The sequence below is a fragment of the Aspergillus fumigatus genome, chromosome 5 (assembly GCF_000002655.1).
Source record: "Aspergillus fumigatus Af293 chromosome 5, whole genome shotgun sequence".
NCBI lineage: Eukaryota > Fungi > Ascomycota > Eurotiomycetes > Eurotiales > Aspergillaceae > Aspergillus > Aspergillus fumigatus.
Genome location: NC_007198.1, coordinates 936,687 through 949,640, shown reverse-complemented (window position 1 = coordinate 949,640; position 12,954 = coordinate 936,687). Strand labels below are relative to the sequence as shown.

The 12,954-nt window shown below is 50.7% G+C and overlaps 7 protein-coding genes across 7 annotated transcripts; 3 read left to right on the top strand and 4 right to left on the bottom strand.

Moving 5' to 3' along the window:
• Positions 1 to 23: 23 nt before the first annotated feature.
• Positions 24 to 1,584, bottom strand: AFUA_5G03510 (PQ-loop repeat-containing protein). Its single transcript, XM_077804744.1, has 4 exons — positions 1,192 to 1,584; positions 975 to 1,094; positions 689 to 901; positions 24 to 615 (listed from the first exon to the last, which is right to left on the bottom strand). Exons 1-4 carry the CDS (start codon positions 1,233 to 1,235, stop codon positions 195 to 197), a joined length of 798 nt encoding a protein of 265 aa, XP_077660882.1. The 5' UTR covers positions 1,236 to 1,584; the 3' UTR covers positions 24 to 194.
• Positions 1,585 to 1,734: 150 nt separating this feature from the next.
• AFUA_5G03500 (glucan 1,3-alpha-glucosidase ROT2) lies at positions 1,735 to 5,062 on the bottom strand. The gene is made up of 3 exons (XM_742901.2): positions 4,836 to 5,062; positions 4,024 to 4,777; positions 1,735 to 3,969 (listed from the first exon to the last, which is right to left on the bottom strand). Exons 1-3 carry the CDS (start codon positions 4,918 to 4,920, stop codon positions 1,905 to 1,907), a joined length of 2,904 nt encoding a protein of 967 aa, XP_747994.1. The 5' UTR covers positions 4,921 to 5,062; the 3' UTR covers positions 1,735 to 1,904.
• A 163-nt stretch (positions 5,063 to 5,225) lies between these two features.
• ndk1 (nucleoside-diphosphate kinase) lies at positions 5,226 to 6,417 on the top strand. The gene is made up of 7 exons (XM_742902.2): positions 5,226 to 5,377; positions 5,498 to 5,528; positions 5,637 to 5,680; positions 5,732 to 5,835; positions 5,906 to 5,971; positions 6,037 to 6,101; positions 6,154 to 6,417. Exons 1-7 carry the CDS (start codon positions 5,361 to 5,363, stop codon positions 6,286 to 6,288), a joined length of 462 nt encoding a protein of 153 aa, XP_747995.1. The 5' UTR covers positions 5,226 to 5,360; the 3' UTR covers positions 6,289 to 6,417.
• Positions 6,418 to 6,511: 94 nt separating this feature from the next.
• Positions 6,512 to 7,595, bottom strand: AFUA_5G03485 (uncharacterized protein; the record flags this gene model as incomplete). The annotated part of the gene is made up of 4 exons (XM_001481444.1): positions 6,512 to 7,010; positions 7,042 to 7,125; positions 7,259 to 7,466; positions 7,580 to 7,595. The coding sequence occupies 4 exons, from the start codon at positions 7,593 to 7,595 to the stop codon at positions 6,512 to 6,514; spliced, it is 807 nt and encodes a 268-aa protein (XP_001481494.1).
• A 135-nt stretch (positions 7,596 to 7,730) lies between these two features.
• On the top strand, positions 7,731 to 9,873 carry AFUA_5G03480 (methylenetetrahydrofolate reductase (NAD(P)H) MET12; the record flags this gene model as incomplete). Its single annotated transcript, XM_742903.1, has 2 exons — positions 7,731 to 7,817; positions 7,891 to 9,873. The coding sequence occupies 2 exons, from the start codon at positions 7,731 to 7,733 to the stop codon at positions 9,871 to 9,873; spliced, it is 2,070 nt and encodes a 689-aa protein (XP_747996.1).
• Positions 9,874 to 10,070: 197 nt separating this feature from the next.
• Positions 10,071 to 11,982, bottom strand: AFUA_5G03470 (tRNA-ribosyltransferase family protein). Its single transcript, XM_742904.2, has 3 exons — positions 11,690 to 11,982; positions 10,574 to 11,606; positions 10,071 to 10,496 (listed from the first exon to the last, which is right to left on the bottom strand). The coding sequence occupies exons 1-3, from the start codon at positions 11,928 to 11,930 to the stop codon at positions 10,316 to 10,318; spliced, it is 1,455 nt and encodes a 484-aa protein (XP_747997.1). The 5' UTR covers positions 11,931 to 11,982; the 3' UTR covers positions 10,071 to 10,315.
• A 94-nt stretch (positions 11,983 to 12,076) lies between these two features.
• Positions 12,077 to 12,931, top strand: AFUA_5G03460 (bifunctional thymidylate/uridylate kinase; the record flags this gene model as incomplete). The annotated part of the gene is made up of 2 exons (XM_742905.2): positions 12,077 to 12,346; positions 12,402 to 12,931. The coding sequence occupies exons 1-2, from the start codon at positions 12,211 to 12,213 to the stop codon at positions 12,929 to 12,931; spliced, it is 666 nt and encodes a 221-aa protein (XP_747998.1). The 5' UTR covers positions 12,077 to 12,210.
• Between the last annotated feature and the right edge of the window lie 23 nt (positions 12,932 to 12,954).

Below are 12,954 nucleotides of genomic sequence, written 5' to 3'. Positions count from 1 at the left end.
ATCAAGTCAAATGATCAAATGATTATTAATGGCGAGGAAAAGTACTCCAATACCATTGAAATTAGCTCAATCGTGATTATGTCTATTCGTTCTACCTATCTATATTAAGTTGACCTCCTGCGCAAGGTCTGTATTAAGTATATCTACAATGCATCATGCTCTCGTGGGCATTATTGACAAGCTGTCATCATAACTTAGGTCATCCGTATGTCTTTCTCCCCGGCTGGCCAGCTGGCAGTGTTATGCCTAGGGCCGCCCGCAGCCCTGAGTGTATGCCGCGCATACATCCAGAATTGTACCCCGAGGTAGAGATCACAGGCGCACTGGAACATACCGCATAGGCGAAAAGCCCAGGGAATCACCTCTTTGCTGCAGAAGAAGTAACTCATTTTCATCACATCACCAAGAATCCAAGCTGCCAACACCGAAACCCGAAATCCTTTGCACGAACGAGTCCGGTGATTGGCAACTATCTGAGGGAGTGGGAGGATAGCTTCTACAGCCAGACCAGCATATCCCAGGAGGCTCACATAGAAGTCCGACCGAGCAATGGGCGGCAGAAGGATCTGGACGAATGATAGCGCCCCGACAAAATAGGCCAGGAACATCCAGTACCTATGTAGACCCAAAGTCCGTTAGCATCAAACCTGCATACCTCGTTTAGAAAGCGATCGGGAACAAAACTTACGGCTTTGCGGACTTCCACTGCCAGAATTCGTATGGTCTGGCAAAACCCTTCTCATCCAAATTGCTAAACGGAACATGCTCCACGCTATTCTTGACTCCTGGAGACGGCCGGTTATCCAGGGCAACTTTGAGCAAGACGATCTGGACCCCAATCATAATCACGGCTTGTACGAGCAGCGAGAGCGAGTAGTAGTGGCCAAACCAGTAAAACACCCTAATGACAGGAATGTTAACGTCATCGTGCATTGAGATGAGCCAGCCGCGGCTAACACAAGTGCCCTGCTTACTTCAGGATGGATGCGACGAGCATGATCAAAGGGATATCGAGAGAGAACCCCCCCGAATTCCTTGACCGATGTATACTGAGGATCTGATCCGTATAGGACGTGATAGGGGACGTAATAAGACTATTTCATACGCATGTCCGCAGTTAGTATTCCAATGCCACTTCAAGGCCCGAGTCGCAGCTCTCGAGAGTCTGAGTTACGATAAATGGGGACGAACAACAAGGGGGCTCCATATTCAAGAGCCAGCGATATGAGATACATGGTGTATCCGATCAGTGAAAAAGAGTATTCGATGTCCAGAAGAGGTTGTCGTAGTTGATTGAATCGCTTGCTGGGGATTCTCTGCAGTAAGCGGGATCTCGCGGAATTTCGCGAGGATGATTGAGCGATGATATAGGGGTTCACCAAAGACGGAGATGGTCGAGCAGAGGGTGCGACAGAATCCAATGGACTTAAGAGCTCTTCATGGAACGAGGACGTTGATTATATCGAGCAGGTTAAATTCAAGACGTTTGTTGGCGTATCGCAATGCGCAAAATCATAAAACGGGGACAAAGCCAAGCACTACTACAGAGATCAATCACGAATAAACTCCTTGGGAAAACATATGCCAGTGCCGAAAGCGTCTTGTCTTGTTTTGGCTTTGCCAGCGGATCTGCTTAGCTCAGCTGCCCCAGTGTGCTTACCTATTCCGGTTTAGGGTACCCCATGAAGCCCTCATTGCCTGGAGCTTCAGGCATCACATGCGACGGTATACTGTAGTTATGAGATGAGATGAGATGAGTTTTGAGCTTCGAAATCAATAATATTATTATTCCTGTCTGCTCCGCACGAGTACCGTGGAACGCAGATAAACAGAGTATCATTCACTTTGCATAGTGTATGTTTGTCATTCCAATCATGTGTATATACTCCCGTTTAACACAAACTTTAGAATTCAATCTTCCATGTCTTTCCAATGCCAACATCGGGTTTCTTCACGACAGCATACGCAGCCTTGCCTGCCTGCTGGGCGTGATACTCCAAGGGTGCGGTAGAAGCCATCTTTGCACCGTCTTCGATGACGGTCACAGACGTCCTTCCCTGCCACTCCTTGGGAGCGTCGACAACAACCACCTTTTGAACCCGCACATTCGTCATGCTCTTCAGGTATTCGGCTGTCTTCGAACCCTTGGTGCCGATGTCTTCCGACAAAAGGGTAGATTTTTCAAATTTGAAGCGACGGTGTATGTATGCACCCTGCTGGTAGTTGAACGACTCCCCATCATCAACATAGAGTGTGCCTTCGGCCTTCCCGTTCTTGTCGAGGACGATCACAAGTGTATAAGGATCCCATCTCATCAGCCCGCTGCTACGACGTGCGCGGTCCTTGCGAGGGATAATATGACCTCCTTGCATCAACAATGGGACCTTCTCAATGGGGGAAGGCACCGTATGTCTCCTGCCCGCTCCTTGGTAGACAGTAAAATCATAGTAATCGTAGTACTTCTCATCGTCAGCGATGTAGATATCTGTAGTGGTGGCACCCTCCACAACCACAGGTTTGGCCAGCAGGCCAGTAGATCCAAGGTAGAGTTGGTCATCAATGGCAAAGCCTTGTTCGTCCGCCGGGTGGACATAATACTGGGGCCGAACAATAGGCATTCCATTCACCGAAGCTTCATGAAAAGCAGTGTACCATGCAGGCAGCAGTTGATATCTCAGACGGATAGCCTGGGATATGATCGACCTGAATGGCTCAGCGATCAAGTAGGGCTCTCGTCTGCGAGTGTCAATGTGCGCATGGGCACGGAAGAAGGGATACCAAATGCCGGCCTGATACCACCGGGTCAAAAGTTCCTTGCTTGGGTTCTGGAAAAACCCGCCAACATCGGCACCGGCAAACGGGAACCCGGCAATGCCGTTATTCAATACCATAGGCAAGGATGCGGCCAGATGTTCCCAGGTGGCTTGATTGTCTCCCGTCCACATAGCAGATACCCGTTGAGCCCCGGCGTAGAATGATCGGGTCAAGACGAAGGGCCGACGAACCACGCCTTTCTTCCGCTCCAGTAAGGCATTGTATGTTGCGTTGATAAAGGTCAGTCCGTTGACATTATGCACGTCGCGGTGTTCCCAGTTGCCATAGTGGATATTGTCTTTGGGCATAGTGGTTTCCGGTCCATTGAAGACAGAGGGCTCATTCATGTCATTCCAAATAAAGACGTTTGGCTGGGTGCCCTTGAATTTGTCGTACTTGAACAAGCCGGTCCACCATTTGATTGCTTCGGGATTGAAGCAGTCCACCCAGTGAGATGAACCAGGCCAACACCAGCCGTCGTAGGTCTCCCCGCCCTTGTTCTTAATAGCCAGATCCTTGCCCTTCAGCTCTTCAGAGATGGAGTATCCTTCCTTGTTTTTAATGTGCGGGTCAATGATCACAACGAGTTTGCGCTCGGAGTCATCAAGCTGCTCTTCCATACCCTTCGGGTCAGGAAAACTCAGAGGGTCCCAGGTAAAGTACTTCCGGTCATCCGTGTACTCAATGTCAAGCCAAATCACATCGTAAGGGATCTGATACTTGTCAAACTTGCGATCAACTTCCTTGACATCCTCGTCCGTGACATAGTTCCAACGACACTGGTGGTAAGCGATAGCGAACTGTTGAGGTAATTGAGTGTAGCCGGTAAGTTCACCGTATGTTTTGCTGATCTCTTGCGGAGTGGGGCCCAAGAAGACAAACAAATCAATACGTCCCGACTCGGAAAACCAATGAGTTTGGGTGTCTGTCTTCGAACCTACTCCAAGAGAAAGAGGGTCGGGCGAGGATTTCGACTTGACGATGTCGACCCAGGTCTCCGCAGCGTTCAGCCAGAAGACACCCACAGTAGAGTCCTTCTTGTGAGCCTGCATGAACGGAATGGCCCCATAGAGCGTCATGGGACTGTTGAGTTCATATTCAAAGACGTCCGTATTGTACATGCGATAAGGTTCCGCATGATTTCCATCACCGCCCCTTCAAACTGATCAGCTTTGCGTCTCTAGAGGGGCAGGGACATGTAACACCTACCTGGTTTCCTTCAGAGACATCGAGTCGGCATGCTCTGGAATCCCAAAAACATGGCTGTAGCCAGGGAATGTGATGTCCAGGCCGATACTTTCGGGACCTTTTGGCTTGGAGTCGGTGTTCCCACCAAAAGTTTCCTCCCACCAAGTGCTTTCATCTTGCTGAGGTATCGATTTTTCCTGAACACTGTCACCCTCTGCCACATCCACCTTTGGCCGCCAGTGTTCCACGTTGAGGAAGCCCTTGTGATTCACTCGGACATGGCTCTGGCCATCGCGCTGAAAATCAACGCTGAACGGCGCATGGCGAATGATTGCCTGAAACTTGTTATCCGGCCCGTAAAGTACCTTTGTGAATCCAGTCTCGGATTCTGTGTCCACAGCGGCAGTTTTGCTCGATTCCAAACCACCAACCAGTGCCCATTGCTCTGCTTCATTGTATCGCTCTTTGCGCACTTGGCTGTTATGTCGGAGGTCAATTTCGCCCTTCATCCGCTTCTCTTCGTCGACCACGATGCGCGCAGCTCCAGACTCCAGGAAAGAAATCACAAGTGGCAGCTTGACTTTCTCATTGGCAGATATGGACTTGAGAATTGTCCCTTGCAGTTGGCCATCTTTGAAGTGAATTGAGGAGGGATCGAGTTCATATGGTGAAATCCAAGACGCGCCTTGGGCGGAGACGTCATCTGCAAAAGCTCGGTTTCGCTTACAAAAACCCGATTGAGAGCATTTCTTGAAGTTCTCATGCTTCACAGTAACTGGCAGACTTGGTCAGATGGCGTTACTATTGGATTAAGTTGAGCGCATAGAGCTCACCTCCGGGTACAACAAGACACCCGAGAATGACAACCAACGCGAGCAATAGCGTCCATCTGGAGAGAGACGAGCTGCTCCGGGCCATGTTTGAGTGAATTGATGCAATCAGAGTCACTCAACCTCTGAAAGTATTGTAAGTACAGAACTTTCAGCGCTGACCTGCATCTACCAGAGCTGGAGGCCAACACGAACAATCATGAACAGATAACGCAGGTGATGATTCCAGGCTGGCCAGATCAACAGATCGGGGGGAATTCGGGGTAACAGCCAACTTGGTTTAGCGTGGCACTAGTACGAATATGACCTAGGCAACCTAAGGTTAGACATCTTATTATATAATCAACTAAAACTTGAAACCTGAGGCAGACAGGCTTCAGGTCTGCCCCTCCTGCCCCACTCGGTCTCGCAGTCCTCATTATAATTTCGCCAACTCACCGAAAGTCTACCTCTTCTTCTTTTTTACTGAGCTGTCAACTACCTCAATTCTTCTTCAGTATCTCCATCATCTCTTATCAACCTCTCAAAATGTCCAACGAGCAGACGTAAGTTACAATTTCCATCGCACTTCCAAGCTCAATCCCAAGCTTTCCATCTGTTCTTCTTCAACGCTGCTTCGGGGTTTCCCTTTCATCAGTGCAAGCAAAGCTAATCAATTCCTGCAGCTTCATTGCCATCAAGCCTGATGGTGTCCAGGTATGAGGCTGTGGCCATTTTGCTGATGTTTAATGGTCTACATGCCTTGAATGAGGGCGGAACTAACTTGATCTTGAATGAGGGCGGAACTAACTTGATCATCTTTAGCGCGGACTCATCGGCCCCATCATCTCTCGCTTCGAGAACCGTGGGTATGTAATTTCTGGGACTCAATGGCTATTGCTTGCGCTAATTGTGCATAGCTTCAAGCTCGTTGCCATGAAGCTGGTCTCTCCTCCTCAGTCCCAGCTTGAGCAGCACTACGCCGACCTCTCCGACAAGCCCTTCTTCAAGGGTCTTGTTTCCTGTGAGCTTCCCTTCCACATGAGAAACTGAAGGCTTCTCTCTTCGTGGAAGTTACTAACCACTACACATAGACATGCTCAGCGGCCCCATCTGCGCCATGGTCTGGGAGGGCCGTGATGTCGTCAAGACCGGCCGTAGTAAGTTTCCTTCAATCGATGTGTTCCAGACATGTGACGAGCATATGCTAATGGCACGATAATAGCCATCCTCGGTGCCACCAACCCTCTTGCCTCCGCTCCCGGCACCATCCGTGGTGACTTCGCTATCGTAAGCTCAATTGAGACCTCACTGTCATGGTTTGTCGCTGACATTGCATTAGGACGTCGGCCGCAACGTCTGCCACGGTTCCGACAGCGTCGAGAACGCCAAGAAGGAGATTGCCCTCTGGTTCAAGCCTGAGGAGCTCATCTCCTGGAAGAGCGCCACCTTCGACTGGGTCTACGAGAAGGCCTAAATTTCTCCATTCGACCTTTTGTCTGGATGTCTGCAATCCGTTACAGCTGAGGGTGTAGGAGGCAGTGTATGACATGCATCAGAAAAGTCCCAAGAGAAATAAAAATATACGGAACACTTATGGTGCCAATGGCCTCACTTGCGTCTCGTACCCTTCGCTGGAATCTGGGAGTAGTGCAGATAATCATTCGTCGCGGAGAGTTGCATAGAAGGTTCCACACAAACTACTTTTTTCCAAGAAGAGCCCCGACGCCCCTGCCTACCGGAGCGAGAACAGATCTCGCAAACCATGGCGTTGCCCATGCACTAACGACTATCCTTACGGGTAGTAGAGCTTTCGTGATTGCGTAGGCAGTCGCGAACTCAAGCACAAGACGCACGCCTTTTCTGTCTTCCGGTCTCAATTGAGATTGACCGGGCGATCCAGTAGTAGAGTCATTGCCCGAAGCAGATCCGTCGGAGTTCACAATATCCACGTCAGCATCCTCCACCCAACCTTTCTTTCGCAGCCAGCGACCGAATCGTTGGACTCCTTCGTCGAAGCCGCTTTTTGAGGTGAAATCCGGCAACCAATCGCCGTAATGGAACGAAGCGACCAGCCCGAGCAAAGGGACAATGGCTGTAATCTCGTGTAGTATCAAAAAGGACGTTATATGTGTCCCAGGGGCCCCCAGTAACGGGGTTGTATAGGAGCGTAAAAACGGCGGAAGACGATCATTCAACCTGCGGAGTCGAGAGCGGTAGTCATTCGGACCTGCTGAGGGCGGTGTCGCCAGGGGACGCCGAAAGCACGAATTGGAGCGCAGCGATGGACGAAAAAGACGCGAAGTTGAAGTCGCTAATGAACGCCATAAAGCCATCTCACCCAAGCTGTCAATACCTTGTTGGACCCGACTTGGAGTGGTTAGGGCGAGTTCAACTGAGGTAGAGAAGGTTTCTTGCTGGCTCTTGGAAAGACTTTCAATTCTAACCTAGAACAATGCCATTTCTGACTCCAGCGAGACGTCAAGGCTGGTCCTTGATTTGATGATTCCTTGTCATCTCCAACAGACTTGTTCGGTGACATCGACGGAGCTTGGCCAGGTTTGTCTTGTTTGCATTCTGCACAGCCGTCTACAATGTACCTAGTGGACAAGACCAAGGTATTGTTGTGTTTCGGGAACGAGACATTGAAGGATGCTAATGAACGATTTGATGATCCCAAGACGTAGCGAGTGTCATGGTATAGCCCCTATTATCCTGGAAAATGAATGAGCTGTAAATGGACGTCATCAACCTCTCGTTGGGCTGACCATCTATGGTCGGCATTCGGGCGTCTTTCCGTCTCCGTTAATAGGAGGGGGGCAAGTCCTTCACTCCCGTATGCGCTGGCTCAAGTTCTCCTCCATCAACTTCAAAGATCCCCGTTATTTTTCTCACCACAGAGGAGAAGTTCGGGTCAAGATGGAAAAGATCACAGACAAGATTGCGGCATTGCCGCCAAACGAAAATTACTTTTCTCTCGAGTTCTTCCCTCCCAAGACGCAGATGGTGGGGTATCCCCGCACTCTTCTGACTTTTCTGAAGACGCGACCAGTTACTAATGATGATTTGAATATTGTAGGGCTTTTCCAATCTACAGGCTCGTTTAGAGCGCATGTCACAAGCACTACGTCCCTTGTTCGTTACCGTCACTTGGGGAGCCGGTGGAAGCACGGCCGCTAGGTCGCTGGAGCTTGCAGAAATCTGCCAGCGTCAGTTGCAGTTAACAACATGCCTTCATCTAACATGCACAAATATGAGTCGAGCCTTGATCGATGAGGCCTTGGAAGAGGCTAAGGTTCTCGGAATTCGAAACATCCTGGCGCTTCGTGGCGACCCGCCACGCAGTGAAGAGTACAACACGCACGGAGAAGATGATAGCAACAAGGACTTCACATTCGCGGTGGACCTGGTACGATATATTCGCAAGATGTACGGTGATTACTTCTGCCTGGGCGTTGCTGCGTACCCCGAGGGGCACCCGGTCGATTCTTACCAGGATGTACAGGATCCAGTGAGGGATCTACCATACCTGGTTGAGAAGACCCTGGCCGGTGCGGACTTCATCATGACTCAGTTGACATACGACATTGACGCCTACACAAAGTTTGAGCAAATGCTACGAAACCACGAGTCCGGTGCTTTCAAAACCATCCCAATCATCCCTGGGTTGATGCCTATCCACAGCTATAAGATTCTGACAAGAACAACGAAACTGAGTCATGTCAAGATTCCCCCACAGATCATGTCGAAACTGGAAGCAGTGAAACATGATGATGATGCGGTGAAGCGCATCGGCGTGGATGTTCTCAGTGATTTGGTTGAGGCTATCAAGAAGATACCCTGCCCAGGATTTAGGGGCTTTCACTTCTACACATTGAACCTTGAAAAGACAGTTTCTTTCATCATCGAACGATGTGGTTTGATACCTGACTATCCAGAAGACAGCGGTGCTGTTGTGGACGACGACTACACTACTGCTCCCACCGGAGCTCAGCATCGTTCTCTATCCCGGCGCAGGGCTTCGTCCGTTAACTCACTCCCACATAACCGTGTCATTGTCGACAGGTTGCAGGTGCCCTCAGATGGGTCATCGAGAGCATCGACACATGAGGCGCCCGCCGCTAGCGCCGGAATGCCTGCGATGCCCCCAGATCGCAACACAACGCTCCAGATTTCGGAAGGTCAGGGAGCGCTCGGCAGAGAAGCGACGTGGGACGACTTCCCTAACGGTCGTTGGGGTGACGCTCGCTCGCCGGCTTTTGGAGAGATTGATGGGTACGGCCCTTCACTCCACGTTTCGGGCGCTGTCGCACGGCGCATCTGGGGCTATCCTGTGTCCCGCGAAGACATAAGTGCACTGTTCCGTCACCATGTCTCTGGCGACCTCTATATCGTTCCCTGGTCCGAAGGCGGAGCGGAAGAGAATAGCAGTGGCTTGAACGCTGAGACAGAAGTCATCCGACCCGAGTTACTAAAACTCATTGACGGCAAAGGCTGGTGGACTCTGGCATCCCAACCGGCTGTCAATGGCGTCCGAAGCGACGATCCAACCTTTGGATGGGGTCCGCCAGGAGAAGGATTCGTCTTCCAGAAGCCATTCGTTGAATTCTTCTGTCCTAGCAAAGACTTCCGGACAGTGCTCAAACCACTCTTTGCGAAGCACGGCCATGAGAAGCTCGCATGGTTTGCAACCAACGTGAAAGGCGAATTCGAGTCCTCTCTTCCCGCTGACCCTGCCCATGCCGATACCATTGAGATGAATCCCAACAACGTCAACGCTGTGACGTGGGGTGTCTTCCGCGGCAAGGAGATAGTCACTCCAACCATCATTGAAGAAGTCAGCTTTAGGGCCTGGGGCGAAGAGGCGTTCCGTATCTGGGATGAGTGGCGCCGCGTCTATCCCCGTGGCACTCCGACCGAGCGCCTCCTTGAAGAAGTCAAGAACGACGTTTGGCTTGTGTGTGTCGTGGGCCAGGACTTTGGAGCCGGGACGGAAAACGGGTCGGAAGAAGAACAGCAGGAGACCAAGTGGATGTGGAATGTGTTAATCAACAGCCAGTGAGGTGTACAAGTACTGAGTTGCACGACCATTGTACACTCAACCTTACAAGGGAAAACTTTCGCGATGTCCATATCATGTTTGCTCGTCCACTGTCCGGATCAGAAATGTAGTTCTCTGTACTTATGTTTGAGATGGACACTGAATTATAGAGTCAGAAGTGTGCCTCAGCCTAATGACATGAATATAATGTTAAGGTTATCCAGACATTTCTCTAATTCATGGTGATTGGAGTACGCTACGACCAGCTCTCACCCCGTCCTCCAATGGCAAATGCCTCGATTCTGAAAAATAGAACAAGACCAACGCCACGGCGCCAGAAGCCTGCATTACGCTACTTTTTTGGACCTCTCCCTTTAACAGAACGTTATATCATGATTGTTGGGTCTCCATCCTCCTCATCTCTCTAAACCAAACTAAAGAAGTCATACCATATCTGGAAACTCTAAGAGGAGGTTTTCTGCGCAAAGCCATGGGCTTCTAATCCATCAGCGCCCGTATCTGGCGTGGCAATCGACGATTCTGACTCTGCGAATTTCTCCGCCGCGTCGTCGAGACGGCCATACACGCGGGGGAAGCGGCGGGGTTGGTGAGGTCCAGCAGCGGGGAGTTGATGGCCGCGGAGTCTGTATGAACAAAAGGGTTAGATGGTCAGGATCAGAAGATACCGGGTTTAACGCATATCCGAGAGGGTTATACGCACCTGGGGCCCTCGCCGGTTTTCTCTGGTAGTTCTGGGGCGTAAAACCGGTGGAACATGTCGGCATCTGTGAGGAAGGTTTCTCGCTCGATACTCGTTCTGATAGCGGAGAAGAACTTGTCCATGATGTGGTGGTTATGGATCTGAAGTAATGTCCATGCGAGCATTTCCTTTGCGGATAGTAGATGGTGGATGTAGGCGCGGTGGTGGTTTTTGCATGTGTAGCACTCACAGGATGTGTTCAGAGGTGCCGTGTCTACTTTGAACGACGTGGACCACAGGTCGAATGCGAGAGGTCGAGGTTCGCTTACAATCGTCTCCACTGTGGACGGGGCTGGGAAGGTGAAATCCAAGGCTATCCCTGCATCCGAGGTCGCCCCCAGGAATGGAATGGTGAAGATATCGGCGCCGAGAGATACCTGACGCAGAATGTCGTGTGGTGTAGCTGGATCACTGAAGAGTAGTCTGGGCAGGTTGCCTAGTTTCTCTGGGAGAATCGATAGCGATGCCGACTCGTGCAATGCGAGACCGGAGATGTGAGGGCGTAGCTCATGCTCAAGGTCGGCCAGGTAGAGCGATTGCTGCGTGTTCTCCAGAGGCAGCACTGGTGCAAAGTATGCCGATTTCGACCGACTTCCTTCTGGTACTGTTTGGCCATAGAGCTGCTCCAGTGCATGCGACGTGAATGCATGGGTTCGGTCAGCCATTTTTACCCTCCGCTTGGTGCCGGGAGTTTGTCCCTGGGCCAAGTCTGCTAATCCCACCACAATGTCCGGCCGTAGTTTCCGTACTGCTTCCACATATTCACCAGCCTCTAGCTGCCTGAACCCGACCGATGTCAATATGGAAATCGAATTAGGCGTGTTGTTCGGCGGGCAAGCGATCGAAGGTACCCGTCGCGGACCGAGAATGAGCAGGAAATCCTCAGGAACACTGATGAACTTGCGCAATGCCGATTCATGCGGCGCGGTTGGTACATTGTATATGGGTGGTCTTCCATTCCGGAGCGGTCCTGTATGCGCTTTCCTTTCTATGACTGATCTAAGCCCCGGTGGGCATCGAACATCATCAGCGTCTATTTTCCTTGCCTAACGCACGTCAACGCGGACATGAACCTACAATCCTCGAGACCGATGAACAGGCTGCCGATCGCAGTCTGGTCGCGCATCACATCATGCGCAATATGAGGTACAGCCCCTCGCGACGTGAGCGGAATGTAATTGGGTGTCGGGATGGCTTTTCTGCCCGCAATGGCCAAATTTCCCAGCCGCGGGGCTAGGATCGGGGCAGTTGCGGGACTGAGAAGTGTAAAATTGACCATCTCGTCGGGAGATTGCGACGATGCTTCAAGTAAGCTCATGACGATCGACAAGAGCGAGCTCGTGCCAATGTCTTGCGTTTGCGAGTGGTGATCGTTTGAGATAAAAAAAAGGAAGCTGGAGCTAAACGATCGATGAGACTAGTAAATGCTAGCAATTGATAAATCCACTAGACTTACTCTGTAGACACCACAGTTTGCTTTGTTTTCCCACCGCTTTTTGTACCACACGCATCAGCCCAATTCTCCACTGTTCTCAATCACAATTAGACAGTATAGATTTGATGCTTCAGGTGCTATTACCAGAAGCAATTCGGACAAGATGAACAGTCAGCGCAATCGCGGAGCTCTCATTGTTTTCGAAGGCCTGGATCGAGCGGGCAAATCCAGCCAATGTGAACGTCTACGTGACTCGCTACAAGCATCAGGGCACTCGGTGAAGTATATTCGGTTTCCAGGTATCTATTTCTCCTCAACTGTGTAAGGAGACTCCCTTTACTGATCGCACTTTAGATCGAACAACCCCCATTGGAAAGTTGATAAGTAGCTATTTACAAGGCCAGTCCCAAGCGGATGACCATTCGATTCATCTCCTCTTCTCAGCAAATCGCTGGGAGATTGCGAAGAGCATTGAAGATGATATAGCCAACGGCATCAGTGTCATAGTAGACCGTTACTCCTACTCTGGTGCCGTTTACTCGGCTGCAAAGGGCAATCCTAATCTGTCGCTGGAGTGGGCATGGCAGCCAGAGATCGGACTGCCGCAGCCGGATATGTGCCTCTTCCTCCGCATATCCCCTGAAGAAGCAGCGAAGCGTGGCGGATTCGGCGTCGAGCGCTATGAGAATGAAACTATGCAAAACCGCGTGCGTGAGCTATTCCAAACGCTTTTTGACCTCCAGCAGGGTGATTATATTCACACAATTGATGCCGGAAGGTCCTTCGATGCAGTGTCGCAGGATATTATGAAGATAGTGACAGACTATATCGGGAGACTTGATGCCATGGGACCTTTGAAGAGGCTGGGAGCACTCTCAAACTAAGGCAATGGCTCATGTGTCCCAAC